Below are 19,518 nucleotides of genomic sequence, written 5' to 3'. Positions count from 1 at the left end.
ATTATAATCCCATTTCATAGATGGGGAAACTAAGATCCTAATTAGTTAATAAGTCATCCAAAACCTTACAACTGAGTTCAAACCAGGTTTTTCTGACTGTAAAGCCTTCCTTCATTAGCAGCGCCACACTGCTATCCTGACCGTAGCCTGGCCTTTTCTCTCGAGGGCCCGAGGCATCCCAGCTTTGTCCCTGAATTCCAAGTTGTACCCACAGGCTCCTGGGGTGGTCCTGCATGGCCTGACTGGGGTGCATGGGGAGCTGAAGCTGGCTTAGGCACCCCGTAGTCTCTAATGGTTTCACCAGGTGGGGTGGTGGGCAGGGCCCAGGAGACCTGAAACTGGGCCTGCCTCTGTTGATACCTCACTATGTGACCCCGAGCCAGTTGCATTCCCTATCTGAGCCTCAGGTCCCAGTTTTTAAAGAAAGTGCGGGGCTGGATGTCCTCTGAGGTCCCTGGGTACCACCATTCTTTGTCACTGAAGATGGCATGAGAGCTGCAAACCAGCCCCAGCCCTGCCATTCGCCAGCAGGGTCCCCTCTCTGAGCCTCAGTTTCCTCGGCTATGGGGTGAGGACAACAGCCCACACCTGTTCCAACTCACTGATATGGTCCTTCCTGGCCCCAGGCAGGAAGCCTCCACTCCAGGAATGCCCTGGGAGAGGGGAGGGGTATCTGCAGGCGAGGGGGCCAGGTACTGCCTTCAAGGGCAGTCTCCCAGCAGAGTGGGATAGGGTTTCTTTGTACCCCAACGTCTCCCCCTCTGGCTGAGGGGTCCCCATCCGAGGTGCTTCCTGTTGTCCTGAGAGCCCCTTGGATGTCCTCCGTGGCCCTGGTCTCAGGAAGAAGGAAGGTGAGGAGAGGAAGAGGGCACAGCCCCACCTGCCTGGCGAACCCCTGAGAACAGGCGAGAAGGCGTACCTCTGGTTCTCCAGGGAGCATGCGTGTCTCACTATCAGGTCCCTGCAGGAGCAGGGACTGGGTGGGTTGCTAGGGGCTGGGGGTGGGGGCTTTCCTTGTCCTTCCTTACCCAGGGGCCTTGGCTGACCCTCGCCTGGCCTCCTGCTTGACCCCCAGGACCAGCTGAAGCAGCTGCAGGAGATTCTGGGCAGCATGCATCTGCAGGAAGAAAAGACACGAGCATCCCAGCACCGCCTGGACCAGCAGCTCAACCATGAGGCTCAGCAGAGCAGCAGCCTCGTCACCCAGCTGCGGGCCATGGTAGCTGAGCGGGAGGCCAGAGTTCAGCAGCTGGAGATGGAGACGGGACAGCTCAGTGTACAGGTGAGCGGGGCCCTGGTGAGCACAGCATCCATTCCCAGGTCCCAGCAAGTCCATCCAACAACCAGGGAAATCTCAGCCACTTCTGGGTCTTTCCACCTGCCTTTATTCAGGCTGTACCATGTCCTACCTGGTCCCGCGTTGGCTCCCTGCTTCCATCTGGCTCCCCAACCCATTCTGCACACACCCTTTCCTCTCTAAGGTACAAACCTGGTTGTCTCCCTGCTCTGCCTAAAAGCTGTCTGTGGTTCAAAAGCTGTCTGTGGCCTCACCCAGTCCTCAGTGGTCTGGGCTCCTTCCAGCTCACCCTCTCCGTCACCAGCTATGGCCCTCATCCTCATGACCCAAGGTGGTAGCTACACCACCAGCCTTTACAACCACATTCCAGGCAACAGGATGGCAGTGGGGAAGCCACATTTCCTCAGCCAGCTTGCAGGGCACATTGTGACAAACTCTTGCTGCCATCCCTCCTGCATCCCCCCTTTCCTCCACACTCTGGCCACAGGAATGCCATTTAGCTCCTTACATGGCCCTGCTCTTGCCCCACGCCTGTGCACTTGCAGGAAACACACGCCCTTACTTTCCTTCCCCACCGCCTCTGCCTGGCCAGCTGCCCCTCAGACGTGAGGCCTTACCTAGTACGAGCACTTCAGGAAAGCTGCAGGTACCCCCACCCCCAATGCTGTGTTACAGGCCCCTCCTGGGCACTCTCTAAGCTCCCTGTGCAGCCCCAAGCCAAACTTTTGTCGCACTGTGTGACCATTTTTCTGTTTTCTCCCCCGAACGCCCCTTGAGGGGACACGAATCACGGCTCCTTGGTGCCAGGCCCGAGACCGACCACACAGTAGGGCTCAGTCAGTGCTGTCTAAGGCGGGAGCTCCTCGAGATGCTGGCCTTGGCAGATGCCTTGAGGGCCCAGCCTGGGCTGCTAGGAGCCAGTCACGGGCTCTGTGGATCCTTCCTGTGGTGGTGGCGCTTGGGGGAGGGGAGTTGGTGGCCTCTGGAGAGAAGGATTCCTGCCATTGACTCAGGTTTGCCAGTGGCAGAGGCGCCTCAGAGCCAGTTGACTGGTGCAGCCAAAGGTGTGTCACAGAGCATCCCCGTCCTTGGTTCCCAGGGTTCTGTGGTCCAGTCAGACACATGGGAGCCCAGAAACCCCTCATTCCCAGTCCCAGGCTGGTGTTGGCGGTCTGTCCTGCAGCTGTCCATCTCCAGAGGCCATGGGATTGGCTGTGGCAGATAATACTGAAGTCCCTGAACTGAGGGAGAGCTGGGGGCATGTGGAAGCCCTGGGGACAGAGTATGTGTGGCAGTGAGTGGGGGCCCTGGAGTCTTCACCCTACTTCCCACCCTAGGCTCACCGGGGAGTGAAGTTGGAAGGGGCACACGGGAACATTCCAGCATCTTCACCTCACCACTCTCCTGGCTCCAGGCACACAAAAGATAACTTATCTTTACTTTAGTGGTCACCAGTCAGTTGGGGACCAAATACTACCCACCAGACAAGTTGGCACACGCTGGGAGTGTTCTCAGAATGGATAGGTCTGGGGGACATGCCAGGTTGTTTGGAGCTCGTACCAACTGTCCACCCCTTGACCCCTTGGCCTGACCTCCTTCTGGGATCCCCCAATATTCCTTCTCCATCCCAGCCTCATCAGCTATCCGGAAGAGGGAGAGTTGGGGAAGATATGGGGCCCTGGGAAGCCCAGCCTCCCCACAAGGCTGCCGGCCCTCACCGAGGCCCTGCTAGCCTCTCTGGCTCCCGGTGTCTGGAAGATCCAAGTGTCTCCAGTGACAAAGGCAGCTGGCCTCAAGTCACCTGGCATTCATCCACGTGTGGGTGGGGCTGCCCACAGAGGTGGGTCCACTCAAAGACGTCAGTCTCTGATCTGCCGACACCTTAGGCCATGCCCTTCCCTTTGGGACCCGAATGTGGAGCAGCTTCCTGGCCCAGTCACCGTGCTCACACCATGTCGCTCCCTTTCTGAAGAGAGGCATTATTAGAGGTCATTATCATGCAAGGACTGCCTTCACCAAACAGGCCTCGCTTTTCACTCCTGAAAAGAAGCCTCTTTCATATCCCCTGCAAGCCCCGAAATCAAGCCAAGGCCCCCTCCTGCCTTGTCTAGGCCTCTGAGCCACAGCCCTGAGAATCGAACCCATGTCTGTTCCTGCAGTATCATCAGAATAAAGGAGTGGGCGAGGGGTCCAGTCGGCCCGAGGTCGACCCCGCCCACACCAAGCCCCTGGAGGACCCGGGCCTGACCAAGCCGCCGGCCTCAGCAGGGGACCACGTTGGCAGGCTTGGCTCTTCTCGGTAAGAAGAAAACGGGCCGGAGGGGTTGGCATGTGAATATTAATTATTCAAAAGAAAGGATGCTTCCTGCCGACTCTGATGGGAAGCCACGGGTGCAATTTTAAGATGACTCTGGCCTTGTCATCCCAATACGTGGTCCTCTCCTATTTCATTAGCCCTGCATCTGTGTGAAGGAGCGTTAGGCCCAGATATTATTACTTCCAGAGCACGTGGTTGCAGCTTCCTGTAAAATCATCTCAGAACTCCCCTGCTTCTCAGACTCACAAACAGACCTGTGTTGCATTGGTGGAGGCTCTGATGTCTCCTGGTTCTGTCTTGTTTTGAGCAAGAGTTCTGGAAGGAAGGGCAGCAAATCCACAGGACTGCTGAGAGGGCCAGCACTGGCCACCTCCTCAGGCTGCCCGGGTCCCTGCTGGCTCCTGCCTCCCTCCCAGCTGGGGAGGCCCAGCAGGGCCCAGCCTGCCTTCCCGTGGTGATGAGCCCCTTCTGCCCTCACACAGCTCTGTGACCAGCCTGGGCCACACACTCGTGGAATCTGCTCTCACATGGCCTTCCCTGCCCAGTCCTCATGGGGCATCACCCAGGTAAGAACCCAGGACCCCCCACCTTCACCGTCTTTCCCATCCTTGATCACTCCGCTGATATTGCCATCCCGTTAAAGGAGGAAAATCCAAGGCCAGGCCAAGGCCAGGGACTCCTCCAAGGCTACATAAGGACGTGTAGGGTCAGGGAGATCAGGGTCTTGTCCAAGGTGATAGAACAAATGGCTTCGGAACCAGAGTCGTGGCCTCTGAGTCGCAGGCTAGTAGTCCTGCTGCCACCGTTACCACAGGGAATCTTCCACCCCTTGTCTTCACTTGCCACTGAGAATCAGTCTCTAGGGGGAGAATTTCATGTCATATGGGATCCCACTTTAAGGCACTGATATCCCCTCAGCTCTCCGGTCCCATCTTTGTTGATAGAATCAAGCGTAGGGCTAAAATGGGCCCTTTATTCTTGCTGCCAGCTCACAGACAAAGGGCGGCTTTGTCCTGCCTCTGAGCCCTGTTCTGAGCCCTGCCCACTGTCCACTGGAGCCACGCTCCCACTGTCAGCTCCCCACCCCCACCCCTCAGGCAGGTCAGCTCAGGTTCCGGTGGGGGCCTCTGAGTGGGACTAGTCCCACCTTTGAGTTGCTGTGTGGCTCTGGGCAAATTGGTCCCCTCTGGGCTTCTATTTCCCAAGAAGAACCTGAGACACTTCTGGCCTGACATTTGGCAGCCCAGGGACCATGGGCCAAGACCAACCCTGCAACTGCCCCACACGTCAGCCTGGAGACACAGGGCACCTGGAGGAGAGTGGGCCAACGCCGAGCTCATGCCACACTTCTCCTCACACCACAGGGGGAATGCACAGGCTCTGTTTCTCTGAGGTTTTAGTAGTAGGAGCGGGGAGATGGACAAGACAACTCCTCACGGTCCCTTCCAGGCCCATGTGGCTATGACCTTTGCACTCCATGGGAATGCAGGAGCCAGTGTGTTCCTGGGCTGCCCAGAGCGCTGGTTCTCAAGCTTGTTTCTCCCACCACACACATGTAGTTACTGAACCCGACCATGTGCGTGCCGTGCCCGCATGCAGCTTACAGTCCCCTCCCATCAGTGACAAGGCAGGCATGCATGGGGTGGGAGTGACCCCAGAGAGTGTGTCTGTCAGGGCTGGCATGGGGACTCTGATGGGGTGCCTGGGAGTAGGGTGGGTGCAGGGGGAACCCCCCCTGCCTCCTGTGGCTCCTCTCCCACAGGGAGATCATGGAGGTGAGTAGAGTAGGGTTTCCCGAACTGCAGGGCACACACAGATTGGCTGGCATATGCCAGGTTAGACACGGGTTCTGATTCAGCCGAGCTGGGCCACAGACTGGGATCCTGCATTTCCAGCGAGCTGGTAGGTGAGGCCCCAGCCGCTGACTCACAGACCACACTAAGCAGCAAGGCCTTAGAGTGTATTTAGGAGCCAGAACACTCAGGAGGCTGCAGCCCTCAGAGCCCATCCCAACCAGCCCCATCCCTGTGCAGAGGGACGACTGGGGCCCAGAGAGGGGAAGGGACCTGCCCACGACCACAGAGCCAGTCAGCCTCTGGGTACCTGTGTCCTGTGATGCCAACAGGACCAGAGTCACCAGGGTGTCACTGGGAAAGGTGAGGGCAAAGCAGAGAGCAGCTCGGGACTCACATGTGGGCTTCTGGGGTTGGGAGGGGGTCAGAGCTCAGCTTCTGTCCTGACCCCAGTCAGCAAGTGAGGGGCTGGTAGGCAGGCCCAGTGATAAGGAGGGAAGAAGTCATGGGCTGGATCAGGCTAGAGAAAACGGACCAAGTCTCAAAGCCAAGTGTCCAGGCTCCTGGAAAGTGGGCTGGGCTTGGGGCAAAGCCAGGAGGTGTGGGAAGGCTGGGACAGGCTGGCATTGGGCAGGGTAGCCAGGTCCCAAGCCACACAGGTCCCCAGGGCACCCCCAGGTCCCCAAAAGCCAACTCCTATAGCAGCCAGACTAATTCCAGGCCCCTACATTGGATGAATAGAGGTGCTGGTGCAACTCCAGCCCGGGTGGGGTCTGGCTTTGGAGCAGGTACATGAAGTCTAGAGACTGTAGCAGGGCCGGGAATGGTGAGCTGAGGAGAAGCCAGAGCAGGAGGGCCAGGAGGGCCAGGAGGGACTAGGGGTACTCAATGTCCTTGCAGTCTCTCCCACCATCTTCAGGGAACCCCTTAAATAACCTCTGCCCCCCACCCTCACCCCCAGGTTCTTGGACTCCCCAGAACAAAAGGGCTGGCATGCCCAGGTAGCAGAGTTCAAGGCTCTCTGGCAGGCCACCGAGGTGGAACGCGACCGGCTCACTGAGTTTGTCACTGTCCTGCAGAAACGGTAATACATGGCGCCCAAAGACACACTTTCATGGGCCTATGTGGGCTGCAGAGAATCTCTCTTGGACAGGGCCAGGCCTCGTCCATGACTGGGTCCACCTTGCTGGGGAGTCTGGCTCCCAGGCATTCCCAGCCATAGCTCATGTCCCCACCCAAATACCCCACAACCTTGGGGTCCTATTGTCACACTTGTGGTTTGCCCTGTCCTACACGCTCCCAATGGGACTGTGGCATGCGTGTGGACATGCGGTAGGAGTCTCAGGGGAGAGACCCTCTGGAGTAGTTAAATCAGTCATATCAACCTGCTAATAACGAAAATCTATGATGAGTATGACACTGTACTCGGCGCCATTGGAAGTTTTGGTGGGAAGAAGACAGGCAAGACTGAGGTCTGGAATTGCAAAGATAAAGAGAACAGCTGATACCTAATGAGCTAAGACTTCTCTAGGGAGAGGGAGGGATGCGTGTGGCCCAAGGCAGCAGACCAGGAGCTATGGTTTTCTCCAAGGAGTTGTTGACAGATGTCCATTCAGATAAATCAGTGCTCTTCACTCAAGTGACCCTTTTGGCAAGAAATGCAGGTGCCCAGGCCAACACATGGCCTACCCATGTGACTTGCTCAGTGAAAATATAAAGGACACCACTGAGTGTCTGCCCTAACAGGCCATATCACATGTCAGTCAGGGCTCTTTGGTGACAGACAACAGAAACCAATGCTGGCTAAGTGAAGAGAAAGGCAGATTTTTGGAAGGTTCTGGCAGGCTCCAAGGCACAGAGCAGGAGAAAAGCTCAAGAAGGTCCAGGAATCTTGGTAGCAGGAACCCTTGGGTTGTCTCCCTGGTGCCCCCGGAATGGAGCAGGCCCAGTGGGTTCTGGGAGAGAAGGTCTAGCTGGTCTAGGTTGCTTGCAGGTCCCTCCCGGGACACAGGCCAGGCACCTGCACCGGAAGTACTTCCAGGTGCTCACAGATGGAGGACAGTTTGCCAAAGAGGAGAAAAGAGTACTGTTACGAAAGAAGGCATTTGAGGCACTGGAAGTGGTCAACAGATGGCCACTAACTTAGCAGTAAGAGTGACCGGCTTTAATTTTTTTCCTGTAATACATAGAGAGGACCTGGATTTCAGACATACTCGAGTATATGAGAAAAGTAATCATAATTCTTTTTCTGTCGTTGAAATGCAATGGATAGTACAAGCCTCTAGTCTGGTCTGTCAGATGGAAGAAACATATTCCATTCAGGCATTCTCTCCCATTTCCATTCAGTTGCACCTGAGTGTTGGGGTGGTCTTCTGAACCAAGGTGACCCTCTCATCTATTGCGGCAAAAGAAACCACTCCCAACATAGTGGACTCAAACACAATGGTTTCTTTTTTCTTATGATTCTTCTGTGGGTTACTTGTGTGATTCTGCTTCACATAACGCCAGCTGGGATCACTCGCAGGGCCCCATTCAGCTGGAAGCTCAGCAGGGGTGCTCAATTCTCCTTCAGGGGGCGTCTCTTTCCAGGTGGTGAGGCATCTTCCAGGGCCTCTCCACGCAGAGCTGGGATTAAGGTGAGGCAAGCAAGGCACCTAGGGCTCAGAGTTGAAGGAGGCACTTCCTGTCATGCATGTGTAATTCTCAGCTGACAGCCTTAACCTTTTGGTGTTCATTCTGCCGCTCTGTGTCATTTTTGGATGTGGGGGAGCTCTGTCCCAGGAGCACTGACCTTTTCTACTCTGGGCCATTGTGGTTTTCCCTGGGCTCTAACAAGGGAAGAGGGCCCATGACCCCTCTACACTCTGATCCCCCCAAACCTATTGGGATTTCTCACCCCAAAGGACAGGACCTTCCTTTCTCAGAGATCCTCAATATCTGTTCTTTTCTCTATCTGGAGGGTCTGTCCCGGTCTTGCACAGGGAGAGAGCTCTCTCTATGCAGCTGCCCCCTGTCTCGGGCTCTGCCTACAAATTCCAGTTGCCTCACACCCTCACTCCTATATCCCCAGTCTCGTGCCCACATCCTAGTGAGACTACTGTGCTCTGCCTGGGATCCATCCCCCTCATCCCCCACAATGCAGACAGGGGCCTCAAGCTGAAAGCAGTGGTAGAGCTCCTGTCATTTGTTTCCCTTCCCTCAAGTCCTGTGTCCAATGTCCAGTGTTTGAAGACATCATAATTCTTCTATTTGATCCATCTTTCTACCGCATTTTCCCAAAAATAAGACCTAACCGGAAAACAAGCCCTAGCATGATTTTTCAGGATGACATCCCCTGAACATAAGCCCTAATGCGTCTTTTGGAGCAAAAATTAATATAAGACCCAGTCTTATTTTCAGGGAAACACAGTAGTTGTTTACAACAGGAGGGGCTAGCCTGGTTAGTCTGCCATGACAGAAGCCTCTAAATAGGTCTCTTGTAAAAAAGCATATAGTTGGCTGTGTTTTAAAATTCCATCTGAGGATTTGTGTTTGAACAGTGAAGTTTAATCCCTTTTCATTTTTGTAATATTTGGAAATATTTTGATCATCTCAATATTTTCTATTTGCCATGATTTTTCTTAGCTCTTTTTCCCTTTGCTCTTCTCCCTTATAGTATTGGATGGGTCAAGTCTTATTTCCCTCTCTTCTACACAATTTCAGAAGATATACATTCTATCTCTATTCTTTTAGTGCTTACCCTAAACTTTTAGCATAAAACTCAGCAAGTCTAAAGTCAGTGGGTTTCTTTATTATCATTTTGAGCAATAGAAGAAATTTATGTTATCTCTGATTGCCCTGCTTGTGTCTTTCATGTTACTGTTTTCTAATATTTCTCTTCCACATTCTTAAAAAACAAAACAAAACAAAACAAAAAAAACCACCTCTGAAATTAACTCTCCAAATTTGTTCTCTTGGAAAGTAGTCAATATTCATTTACTTTTGCCAACATGCTTGAAAAACGTCTTCTCTCACTGTCGCTTCCTGCCTGTCAGTCTTCCTTCTGGACTCAGTTTCCTTCTTACTGAAGTGCATCCTTTAGTTCAGTGAGGCCACGTGAATGGCAAACTCTGAGTCTTTGTTTATTTATAAGTGTCTTCGTTTTACCTTTCTCTTGAGTGAGAATTTAATGGGGCATAGAATTCCAGAGATGGGTATTTTCTCTCAACACCTGTAGGCTATGATAGTCCATCTTCTTTGAGCATCCACTGGTGCTAAAAAAGAAATGTGCTATCAGTTTGATAGTGTTACTTTGTAGGTGTGTGCCTTCTCTCTGACTGCTGTTTCAGATATTCTCTTCATCTTTGTTATTTTGAATGTTGGGTCTAGGTACTTTATTTTATCTTCCTTATTTAGGAATTAGTGTGTTTTTCAATCTGAGGACTTTCATCCATATATTGCCTCTCCCCATTGTCCCGATTCTTTTCATCTAAAATTCCTAGTAAACATACGTTAGACCTTTTTATTCTTTCCTCCAATCATAAACTTTCTTAATATTTTGGGCTGATTACTGGGTGATTTTTTTAGATCTATCTTCCAGCTCACTCAATCTCTCTTCAGTTGCACTTCATCCGCCCATGAAGCCCATTTTAATAACAGTATTTTTCATTTCTAGCCATTCTTTTTTGTGTAAAACCTCTTGTTCTCTTTCTTTTCTTTCTTTTTTTTAAAATTTAAGTTTATTGGGGTGACAATTGTTAGTAAAGTTACACAGATTTCAGGTGTACAATTCTGTAATACATCATCTATATATCACATTGTGTGCTCACCATGCAGAGTTCTCTTTCTGTCACCTGTATTTTCCTGATCTCTTTCTTGTAGCATTTGTTCTTTCATTAAGATTTCTTGCCTTTCTCTTTTTACTAATTTTAAACTGACTTAGTCCCTTTCAAGTTGCTCTATCATCTTCATTACTTGGGGTCCTAAGTAACATCTATTGACTCCTCCTCATGGTGAATTATCTCCCCATGTGGTTTGTAGTTTTGTGTTGTTTTTGTGAATTTATCTTTAGTGTATTTTTTTTCTCGCGGGTATTCTTAGGTTATGCAAGTGCTCCTACAGAATGGTTCTGCTTTTGTTTCCATTGAGCTTTGGGGGTTTCAGTGGTTACTGATCAGTACTTTATGCTAATTTATTGGCTTAGGATTTCCTGAACACGTGAGTGCTGCCCTTGTGTTCAGTTTCCTCAGGATTGGTGCTCCCCCCCCCCCCTGAGGCCCTGCTAGACTGCAAGCTTCTTTACCACTTCTCTGACTTATAGATGGACACTGTCTGAGTCCTCTTATCAGAAACAATGCCCTCTCCTGAGGCTTCCAGAATTATGCAGAGAGCTCTCTTGCAGCTTGTTACCTTATATGACCCCAAGTGTATGTCTTCTGCTCTCATGCTGGCATTAAAACCCCTGCCTCATGCTTCTGGAAGTTGTATTAGTTTCACTATTACAAACGCATACTTACTTATTACGAAAAGCTTCCTTTTACAACCTCCAGTTCCCCCTTCTTCATCAAAAAGAACTGTTAGAACTTCCAAAATGTTTTCTTTGCACATCCAAAAATATGTGTATATATGTGTGTGTACATGCATATATTATTAATATATTATTTTAATATATATTATTAATAATATATATTATTAAATATAAATATATTAATATTTATTGTAAATATAAATATATTTATTAATAAATTTATTTATTAATATATATTATTAAAAGGTGTACTCACACTAAATGCATCTTTACATTTCTGTGGGATTACATTGGTATCATAAATTTCTAATTGTGGAATCACTGAATCCAAGAACATGCACATTTAAAATGTTCACAAATAATGGCAAATTTCCCCTTTAAAATGAATCAGTTTACATTCCCACCAATGATGTGAATGATCAACATTTCCCCATATCCTCCCTATACTAAGTTTTACCAATCTTTAACATTTTTACCAAACTAATAAAGGAACACTAATATCTCATTGTTATTTTTATCTGCTTTGCGATAACCAAAAATGGAATGAGTATATTTTTCACATGTTTATGGCCTTTTACATGTTCTTTTTTGTTAAATACTTATTTATATTATTGCACATTTTTTAGTGAGTTATTTCTACATTTTTCTTTACATGTGTAAGGAGCTATTTACAAGTATGTATATAGTATTATGTACATAATGTAAAATATTGAGTATGTTTGTCTTCATAAAGATCTTGTATCATTTGTATTAAATTAATTCCTGGGTAGGAGGACCTCCTTATCTCAATATCCTCTATCAGCATCCCAACAGTCCTCATGAAAGCAAAATTTTTAACATCAAAACATTCCGTAATAACTTCACTGCTTAATATTTGTCACTTCACACTGCCATTGGGACCATTTGGTCAAATTCTCAAAATAGAATGAAAATCAATTACAAAGTAGGCAAATCTTTTAAAAATATTTGGAATTTCATGCAGTTGATGCACGTGGTGTTGGAAAGCTGTTAGAATCACACTGGAAGCCATTGACAAACTAAGATCTAGCTGCATTCATTAGCCCAGTTAATGACTTAGAAAGAAAGAAAAAATGGTGAGAATGAGGAGTGTCAAAAGAGAATCAGATTGAAAGGACAACAATTTGACTCGGAAAAAAGTCCTGGAAGTACACACTGTTCCCCAATAAAGTCCTGTTCCCCTTCCCCAATAAAATCTTAAAAAAAAAAAAAAAAAGAGAATCAGAGTATCAATGCATCTGTGAGGTCTTGAATAGAAATGGAAATCTGCAGCAGCAGACAGAGCAGCTCCAGACCGGGCCGCCAGTGATGGAGTGAGAATGAGCTGGTTTTGCGTGTTTGGAGGAAAAGCTGTAGGGCCTGCTTGATGGACTGGAAGCCAAAAGCAGCGAGGAAGAAAGAAAAGGCAAGAGTGACTCCCAGGTTTTGGGGCCAAGCTACTGCATGAGTGAGGGTGACATTTATCAAGATGAAGAAGGCACATTTTGGGGAGAAGAGGAGACATCCAGTTTGATCATTCTTGAATTTTGTGGGAATTCATAAAGTGCTTTAGCATTTTATATGCTGTATGCTGTTAGTTTCTTTTATGATTTCCCCATCACAAATGGAATACACATTTAAACAAAGCACAAGCATTGCTGAAATACATAGCAGAAAAATGAAGGCCTGTCTCCCACAGTTAACTAGTCAGTATCCGCGGCACATTCCTCTCTTTTAGTTCATCGGCTAGATTATATTAGCTTTAGTATTTATTTGTTTTAAAATTTTTTAACTTGTTAGAAATGTTTAAATTAGATCACATATTATGCATAATCTTCTGCTACTTGTTTCACTTAGTAATATATCACAGATATCCTCTTCATGCCAGTACCTATTCTTTCTATGGATACAGAGTCTTTTATTATGCTACTCCACTGTGATTTATTTACCAAGTATTTCCATAAGGGTGTTGTATTTTATGTATTCTTGTGGCACTTGCTGTTTTTCACCAATCCCGTGATGTGGAGATCCATCCGTGTTTGTGTATATAGATAGCTCTGCCTCACTCTTTTTCGTTGCCAGCACAGTGCTGTCTGGTAGAATTTTCTGTGATGATGAGATGCTCTCTCTGTATCCATGCTGGGCGATGCCGTAGCCAGTAGCCACATGTGGCTTTTGAGCACTTCAATGTGGCTAGAGCGACTGAGGACCCGGATTTTTTATTTTATTTCCTTTCCATTCATTTTAATTTAAAAAGCTACTCAGTGGACACAAGGATGGCAGCCACTGTGCTGGGCAGCACGACTCGATCATATTCTATCATATTCCTGGGTAGGACTACGTTACCACTTATTTCGTCTTTTCCCTGTTGCTGGACCTTTAGGTTGAGTCTGTTTGCTTCTGCAAATAAAGTTTCAAGGAACATACTTGAACAAGTTGTGTTAGTGGCTGTTGACTGTGTTAGTATACAGTTTTGTGTTAGTAGTTGTTAGTGTTCAGAAATGTCACCATTCAGTGCCTTCTTAACTCTTCGCCAATACGGAAAGACCACTTCCGCCAACACTGAATTTCCAGGTGGCCCCTCTGATTTGCACGTGTGTATGTAACCTTTGCCTGGGTTAAATCGTGGGGAGTCCTAGTCTTCTAGCAGAGTCTTTAGTAGCACAGAAGTCTCCAATGCCACCCCTGACCACAGGAACGAGCTTAGCCCCAGGCCCCAGCGAGATTCAACAAGTCCTTCATGTGAAATAACCAAGTAACAGGGTCTTCAAAGTCCATGAATTCATGACAGGCATATAGAAAATAATGATAATAAATAATAAAACAGAGAGCATTAACTAACTTCGAAAAAAGCAAACAAGAAAGGAAATGTAATCCTTATGTTTCAATGTCAGCCCTGTGGTAGCCAGGATTGTCACCCATGCCTGTTTTTGCTGTTGTGCCTGTGAATGTTTTATGTTCTATGGCTAAATGGACTTGGCAGATGTCGTTATCCTTATGGACCCTAAAATAGGAAGATGATCCTGGATTGACAGGTGGGCCCAATCTAATCACTTGAGCCCTTCAAAGCAGAGAAATTTCTCCAGCTGGGGTCAGTCAGTGAGAGGCTGCAGAAGTCACAGAGATTCAAGCATGAGAAGGATATCTGGCTGGCTTGGAAGATGGAAGGGGCCAAGTGGCCTCTAAAAGATGATAATGATCCAGCCAGTAACTAGTGGGAAATAGGGACCTCAATCCTTCCATTGGAAATGAATTCTTCTAACAATCTGAATGAGGTTGTTAGAAATGGATTCTCCCCCCAGAACCTGCATGTAAGAGCCCAGGTCAGCCAGCACCTTGATTCTGGCATTTAGAACCTGGAGCAGAGAGACCAACAGAACCTGCTGAGCCTCTGACTTACAGAACTATGAGATAATAAATTTCTGTCGTCTTAAGCTATTTACATTTGTGGTAATTTGTTACAGCAGCTGTAGATAACCAATACATCACCTAATGTTAATTCAGCCAAAAAAATGATAATATAACCACATTGGGACGTGGAGAAGCGATGCTATTTGGTAAGGGGAAAGTACTGAAATAAAACTAAATTCTCATATTGCATGGCAGGAAGTCAAAAGATTATATTTAAACCTTTTTTAAAAAATAGCAGTACACGCATCTGTGGAAATAAGGCAGTAAATAGTCACAGAAGCAGCTAACAGTGTTAGAAGTGGTTGCTTCTGGCAAGCAGGAATTGGGCGTGAGGAAGAGTGGGGAGAATGTAGATTTTTTTTTCATTTTAAGCCTGGGAGAGAACGATAGGGTTTTTAAACGCATGTTCCTATGCTATTGAAATAAAAATAGAGAATAAGTCCCACCACCCCAAGATACAACGAGCACACCTCTTTGAGAGCCTGAGCAGGTGGGGTGAGGGCTTCCCCGCCTGCCAGGGAAGATGGCAGCCCCTCCTCTCTGATCACCAGGATGGAGGAGAGCAACAGCAAGCTTCTGGAATCAGAGAGAAAGCTGCAAGAGGAGCGGCAACGCACCGTGGTGCTGGAGCAACACCTGCAGAAGATGCGTCTGGAGCCAGGCAGGACGTCAGCCTCTCAGAGAGCAGCTTCCAGGAGCAAAACAGGTAGGGGCTGCACCAGGGGCACCAGTGGCTGATGGGACAGTGAAGCCTTGTGGCTAATAGAGGAGCTAGTCTGCAGTGTCGTTCAGCCTCATGGGCAGAACTTGGGAAGCAGAGGCTCTGCCTGCCCCCTGCTGCTAAGTGTCCCCTTCCCCTGGCCTCCTAGCCAGAACCAGGAGCCCCAGAGCACCATCTGCCCAGGTGGCCCTAGCCCACCTCACCTGGGAGTCCTTAGCATAAGGTGGTATGGCCCTCGCTGAATGCCCTTAGCCACCACCTCCACCCCAGCCCTCAACCCTCTGTCCTGAGCTGACTTTGTTCAAAGTTGGTCTTCTGGGGCAGCCAATGCAGCCATGGCTGACCAGGAAAGGAGTCCCTTCCTGTTGGGATGCTTGGGGACTCGGCTCCTCTGTCTTGTGCTCCACCATCCTCCACACCCCCAGCCTCCATCTCATTGTCTAAGGTGGCTGCTCGAGCCTCCCCACCAGCCGCAGGAAGGCGAGAGGGAAGAGAACAACCTGCTGCTTGCCTTTTAAGGGAAGGACCCTGAGGTTGCTTGTGTCACTTCTGCTTTCCTCCCCTTGGCCAGACCCCATCATCTGACCACACCCAGCTGTAGAGGGAGGTTTCATTGTCCTAAATTATGAAGTCTATTGCTCTAACACAGTGGTTCTCAAGGCACAGTGCCCAGATCAGCAGCATTAGCACCCTGTGGGACTGGGCAAGCTGGGGGCACAGGATGCCAGAGCCAGGAGCCATTTCTGGGGTGACCACTCCCAGGGAGGAAGCATCTCCAGTGTGGAGGGGCTGGGCCTGCCTCCCTGACACCCACATGCCAACCCCGTCAGACTCTGGAGTCCAGGTGCTGTCCCACTGCCCTGCCTCTCAGCACCCCTCCCTCCGCGAGCCAAGGACACTCAGACTTTTGTTTTCAGCTCAGATGAGATCAGAACGTTTCAGGAGGATGTTCCAGAAAAGAGACAAAGGGAAAGCTGTGCCCATCTGCCTTCTCTCAGCAGCAGGGCCCAGGGCTCCACAGGCCTCCAGGCATTGCTGAGAGGCCAGGCTGAGGAAGGTCCCCTAGGGATGTGATGTCTCCAGGCCTTGGGTTCCCCTCCTGCTGAGCAGCCAGGCTCCCAGCCAGGGAGGGGGAAGCCACCGCAGGAAAAACCACTTCGATTCTGCCTGACAGTGAGGGACAACGTCCTGAAAGTGTCCAGGTGGCCTCTGCCACCTACTCTGGGTAGGATAGCACACTCCCAATCTGTAAAACCAGGAGACCCAATTCTGGAATTTGGTCCCTCATGGCAGCTCCACTCCAGTGGGGAAGATAGACAATAAACAAATAAACCAGAAAAAGATGTGAAAGGGTAGATGGAGGGAGGAGCTAAGGCTAAAGCAGAGAAAGAAGATAGGAGGTCTGAGAGAGCAGCTGTTTCCTATGGGGTGACCACTGAACACCTCACTGACAAGTTGACATCTGAGCAGAGATGGTAGAAGTGGGGGATGAGACACACACACGCATAGATATACCTGAGGGAAGGGCAAGTGCAAAGGCACTGCACTGGGAGCTTGACTGGAGGCCAGGAGGCATAGCAAGGAGGCAGTGAGGCTGGAGCACAGTGAGTGGAGGGGAATATGAGGTGAGGTCAGAGAAGTCGTGAGGTGCTGAGGAGGTGGTCCAGTCACAGGGTCTTGAGGGCCAAGTGTGAATTCACTCAGGCCTCAGGAAGTTCTAGAGGCAAGAACTATTATCCTCACTTTACAGATGAGGAAACCAGCTCAGAGAGGTTGATGGTTTACCTGAGGCCACACAGCAGGGGTGAAAGCGGCGTCTGCTGATGCCGGGTGATTTACCCTGGGCCATACCACCTCTGAGGGTCTTTTTTAACACAGAGGTTTTCTGATGCTCTGATCGTGCCCAAGCTGCCCACAAGTTGGGCTTTGATTTCTTTTTCTGAGCATCCTGTGGTCCTGGCCCCAGCCCCCCTGGATCCCCTGTATGTATGTGTCAGGCAGGGTGTCAGGCGGGGTCTCTGCTCCCGCTCCCCACATAAGAACACAGGACATGGTGAGGCCAAACAAGAACACCCACGGAGCCATAGGTAGGGAAGTCATACCACTATGGTCTCACTGGAGGCTGGGTTGGAGACACAGGAAGCAGGAGCCACACTATCCGCAACCTGCCAACCACTTCTATCTGCCAACCAACCCCACTTGCTAGCTGCAACCCGCCGTGCTAACTGCAATCCGTGCTTGCCAGCTCAGCCACCATCTTCTCCCTAGCTCCCATTCTTCTGCTAGCGTAGCCATGGCAGTTATATTAGTGGCGAATGGCTCACTGGTTACAGCTGACGGCCAACTAGCCACAGCTGATGGCCATCCAATGACAGTTGATGGCCATTTACTACCTGAGCCAGCACCTTTCCACGTGAGGCCGAGAGCCTGGAAACCACACTCCTGGCTCTGTCCCCATAGTATGTCTGGGATAGAAACTAAAGGGAGGGGTGCCCAGTGGTACAAGGGCATCAGATGAAGTGACAGCCAAGACTCAGACTCAACCTGCAGGCCAGACCTCACTGAGGCCCAGCTACCTTCCAGAAACTTGTAAAGTACAAAGATGGAGAAAGTAACGAGAGGAACCACCTTGGTACAAAGTCAGGGCTGTGTCAGAGGCCAAAGCCAGGGTTCGGGGGAACGCAGAGCCGGCATCAGGGAGGGCTTCCAGAGGGAGGCAGCCCTTGCTCTGCACCTCGAAGGAGGTGTAATATTTCAACAAGTGGAAAAGCAGGAAGTGGGCAGTTGGGGGAGGAAAAGGAGAGTGTTAACACAAGGCCATGGTCTCATCACAGAAAGTGGCTGCTACTGCCCCACAGGTCTGCCCGCCTCTACCACCAGGCACAACCCGAATGGGAGCGAGAGGAAGGACCCATCTTTCACCCAGCTCTCCAACGTGCCCATGGAATCCCAGATGGAGGAGCTGACCACCAGGTGCTCCCTGCCTCATCTTTCTGCATATGGCAGTGTCTGGGAGGAGGTGCTTTGATAGGCAGAAGGATCATGTTCCTCCCCTTTGCCTTTTGTTTGCCCAAAAGGCTGGTCCTGCTGGGTCCTGGGTTGTGGGCCTGCAATGTCACGACTGACCATCAGGGGACAGAGGGACTCAGCCGTGACCCTGATGATCCCAAAGGTCCAAGAGAAGTTTGATTAACCATGGGTTGCTGAACCCACTTTTCTCACTAAGTTAAGATTTTCAAGGTCAAATGCAATGATGGGAAAGGAAGGAGGGGGAATCTCTACAAAGTAGTACCATCCCTGAGGCAGCCAACATTTTGAGGAGCTACCAGGTGCCAGGCCCAGGACTGTGGGCTGACCTAGAGAGGAATCTCACAGTATTCCCCCAAGGGTCTGTGGGAGGAGGGGACAGATCAGGCCGAACCCTGAGGCTGGAGAGCAGCCAGGTCCCTCTGTGTATACACACACACACACACACACACACACACACACACACACACACACACACACTGGCGCGTGCCTATGCCCACTCAGGCTGCACTGAGCCCTCTCTCCATGTGGTCCAGGCTGGCCATCCAGGTGGAGGAGAATGAAATGCTGAAGGCTGCCCTGGGCAGTGCCTTGCGGGGAAAGGAGGAGGACTTCCGGATGTACCACGAGACCCTGGGCCAGGTGAAAGGGGTCTTTCTGAAAGCCCTGCGGCAGCAGAAGGCAGACAAGCACTAGGATGGCGGTCCTGTGTCACCCTAGCCAGATGGGCAGCCTCTGGCCCCGAAAAGACAAGGCTCCATCTGAGGACTCCACCTGCTCCCGGAAGCCAGCCCCGCATCCTTCTCCTGGAAGAGGCAACCCAAGGGGGACAGAGCCAACATGTCAGGCCAGGAGGGCAAAGGAGAAGCCCAGCTGGAGCCCTGGAGGAGCCGCTGGCAGGCGTGGCTGCGACCGGGAAGAGCCTCAGCAGCCTGCTCTGCATGGGGCCGAGGCTACGGCCCGGGACATTATCCTTGTCCTAGGGCCCAGCTGGGGGTCCCATACGGCTTCATTTGTACGAAGAGGAGAGCCTTCTGCCCCAGCTGGGAGCATCCCCCAGGCCACCCAGCCCCACCCTGCCCCCTCACCAGGGCGTCCCCCTCCCCCCTCTCCACGGCTCCACCTGGGGCCATCCCCACCCTCCCAGACTTGGGGGCCCCACACTCCCTCCTTGGGGCCCTTCCTTAGACGCAGACCCTCGGACTTGTAATAATAATGAATTATTTTCATAATCGCCGCAGCTTTCAGTGAGTGAGCATCGACTGTGGGCACCAGACCCCCATCCAGTCTTCTAGCAACCCAGCAGACTGTCACCTTTTTTTACAGATGAGGAAACTGAGGCTGACCGAAGGAAGCTCTGCTAACATTTAACCCTGGCCTGCCTGACTCCAAAAGCCAGGTCCTCCTGTTGAGTAGATTCACCAGGGCAGGTGTGCCCACCCCGTTGCT

The 19,518-nt window shown here is 50.5% G+C and overlaps 1 protein-coding gene across 3 annotated transcripts in view; it reads left to right on the top strand.

The window, feature by feature from the left end:
• Positions 1 to 19,308, top strand: part of CCDC13 (coiled-coil domain containing 13) — a 45,694-nt gene extending 26,386 nt beyond the window's left edge. For 2 of the 3 annotated variants that reach the window (XM_081073073.1, XM_081073071.1), the window contains exons 10-16: positions 1,076 to 1,282; positions 3,457 to 3,596; positions 4,097 to 4,180; positions 6,369 to 6,491; positions 14,873 to 15,027; positions 17,901 to 18,015; positions 18,606 to 19,308. In XM_081073073.1, coding sequence (XP_080929199.1) covers positions 1,076 to 1,282; positions 3,457 to 3,596; positions 4,097 to 4,180; positions 6,369 to 6,491; positions 14,873 to 15,027; positions 17,901 to 18,015; positions 18,606 to 18,765 — 984 coding nt within the window. In that variant the 3' untranslated portion in view covers positions 18,766 to 19,308. The remainder of the gene's footprint in view (positions 1 to 1,075; positions 1,283 to 3,456; positions 3,597 to 4,096; positions 4,181 to 6,368; positions 6,492 to 14,872; positions 15,028 to 17,900; positions 18,016 to 18,605) is intronic. The other variant, XM_081073072.1, reaches the window with a different exon arrangement.
• Positions 19,309 to 19,518: the final 210 nt, after the last annotated feature.

Source organism: Rhinolophus hipposideros (genome assembly GCF_964194185.1).
Source record: "Rhinolophus hipposideros genome assembly, chromosome: 14".
In the NCBI taxonomy this organism is placed as follows: Eukaryota; Metazoa; Chordata; class Mammalia; order Chiroptera; family Rhinolophidae; genus Rhinolophus; species Rhinolophus hipposideros.
This window is presented reverse-complemented; position numbering and strand designations above follow the sequence as displayed.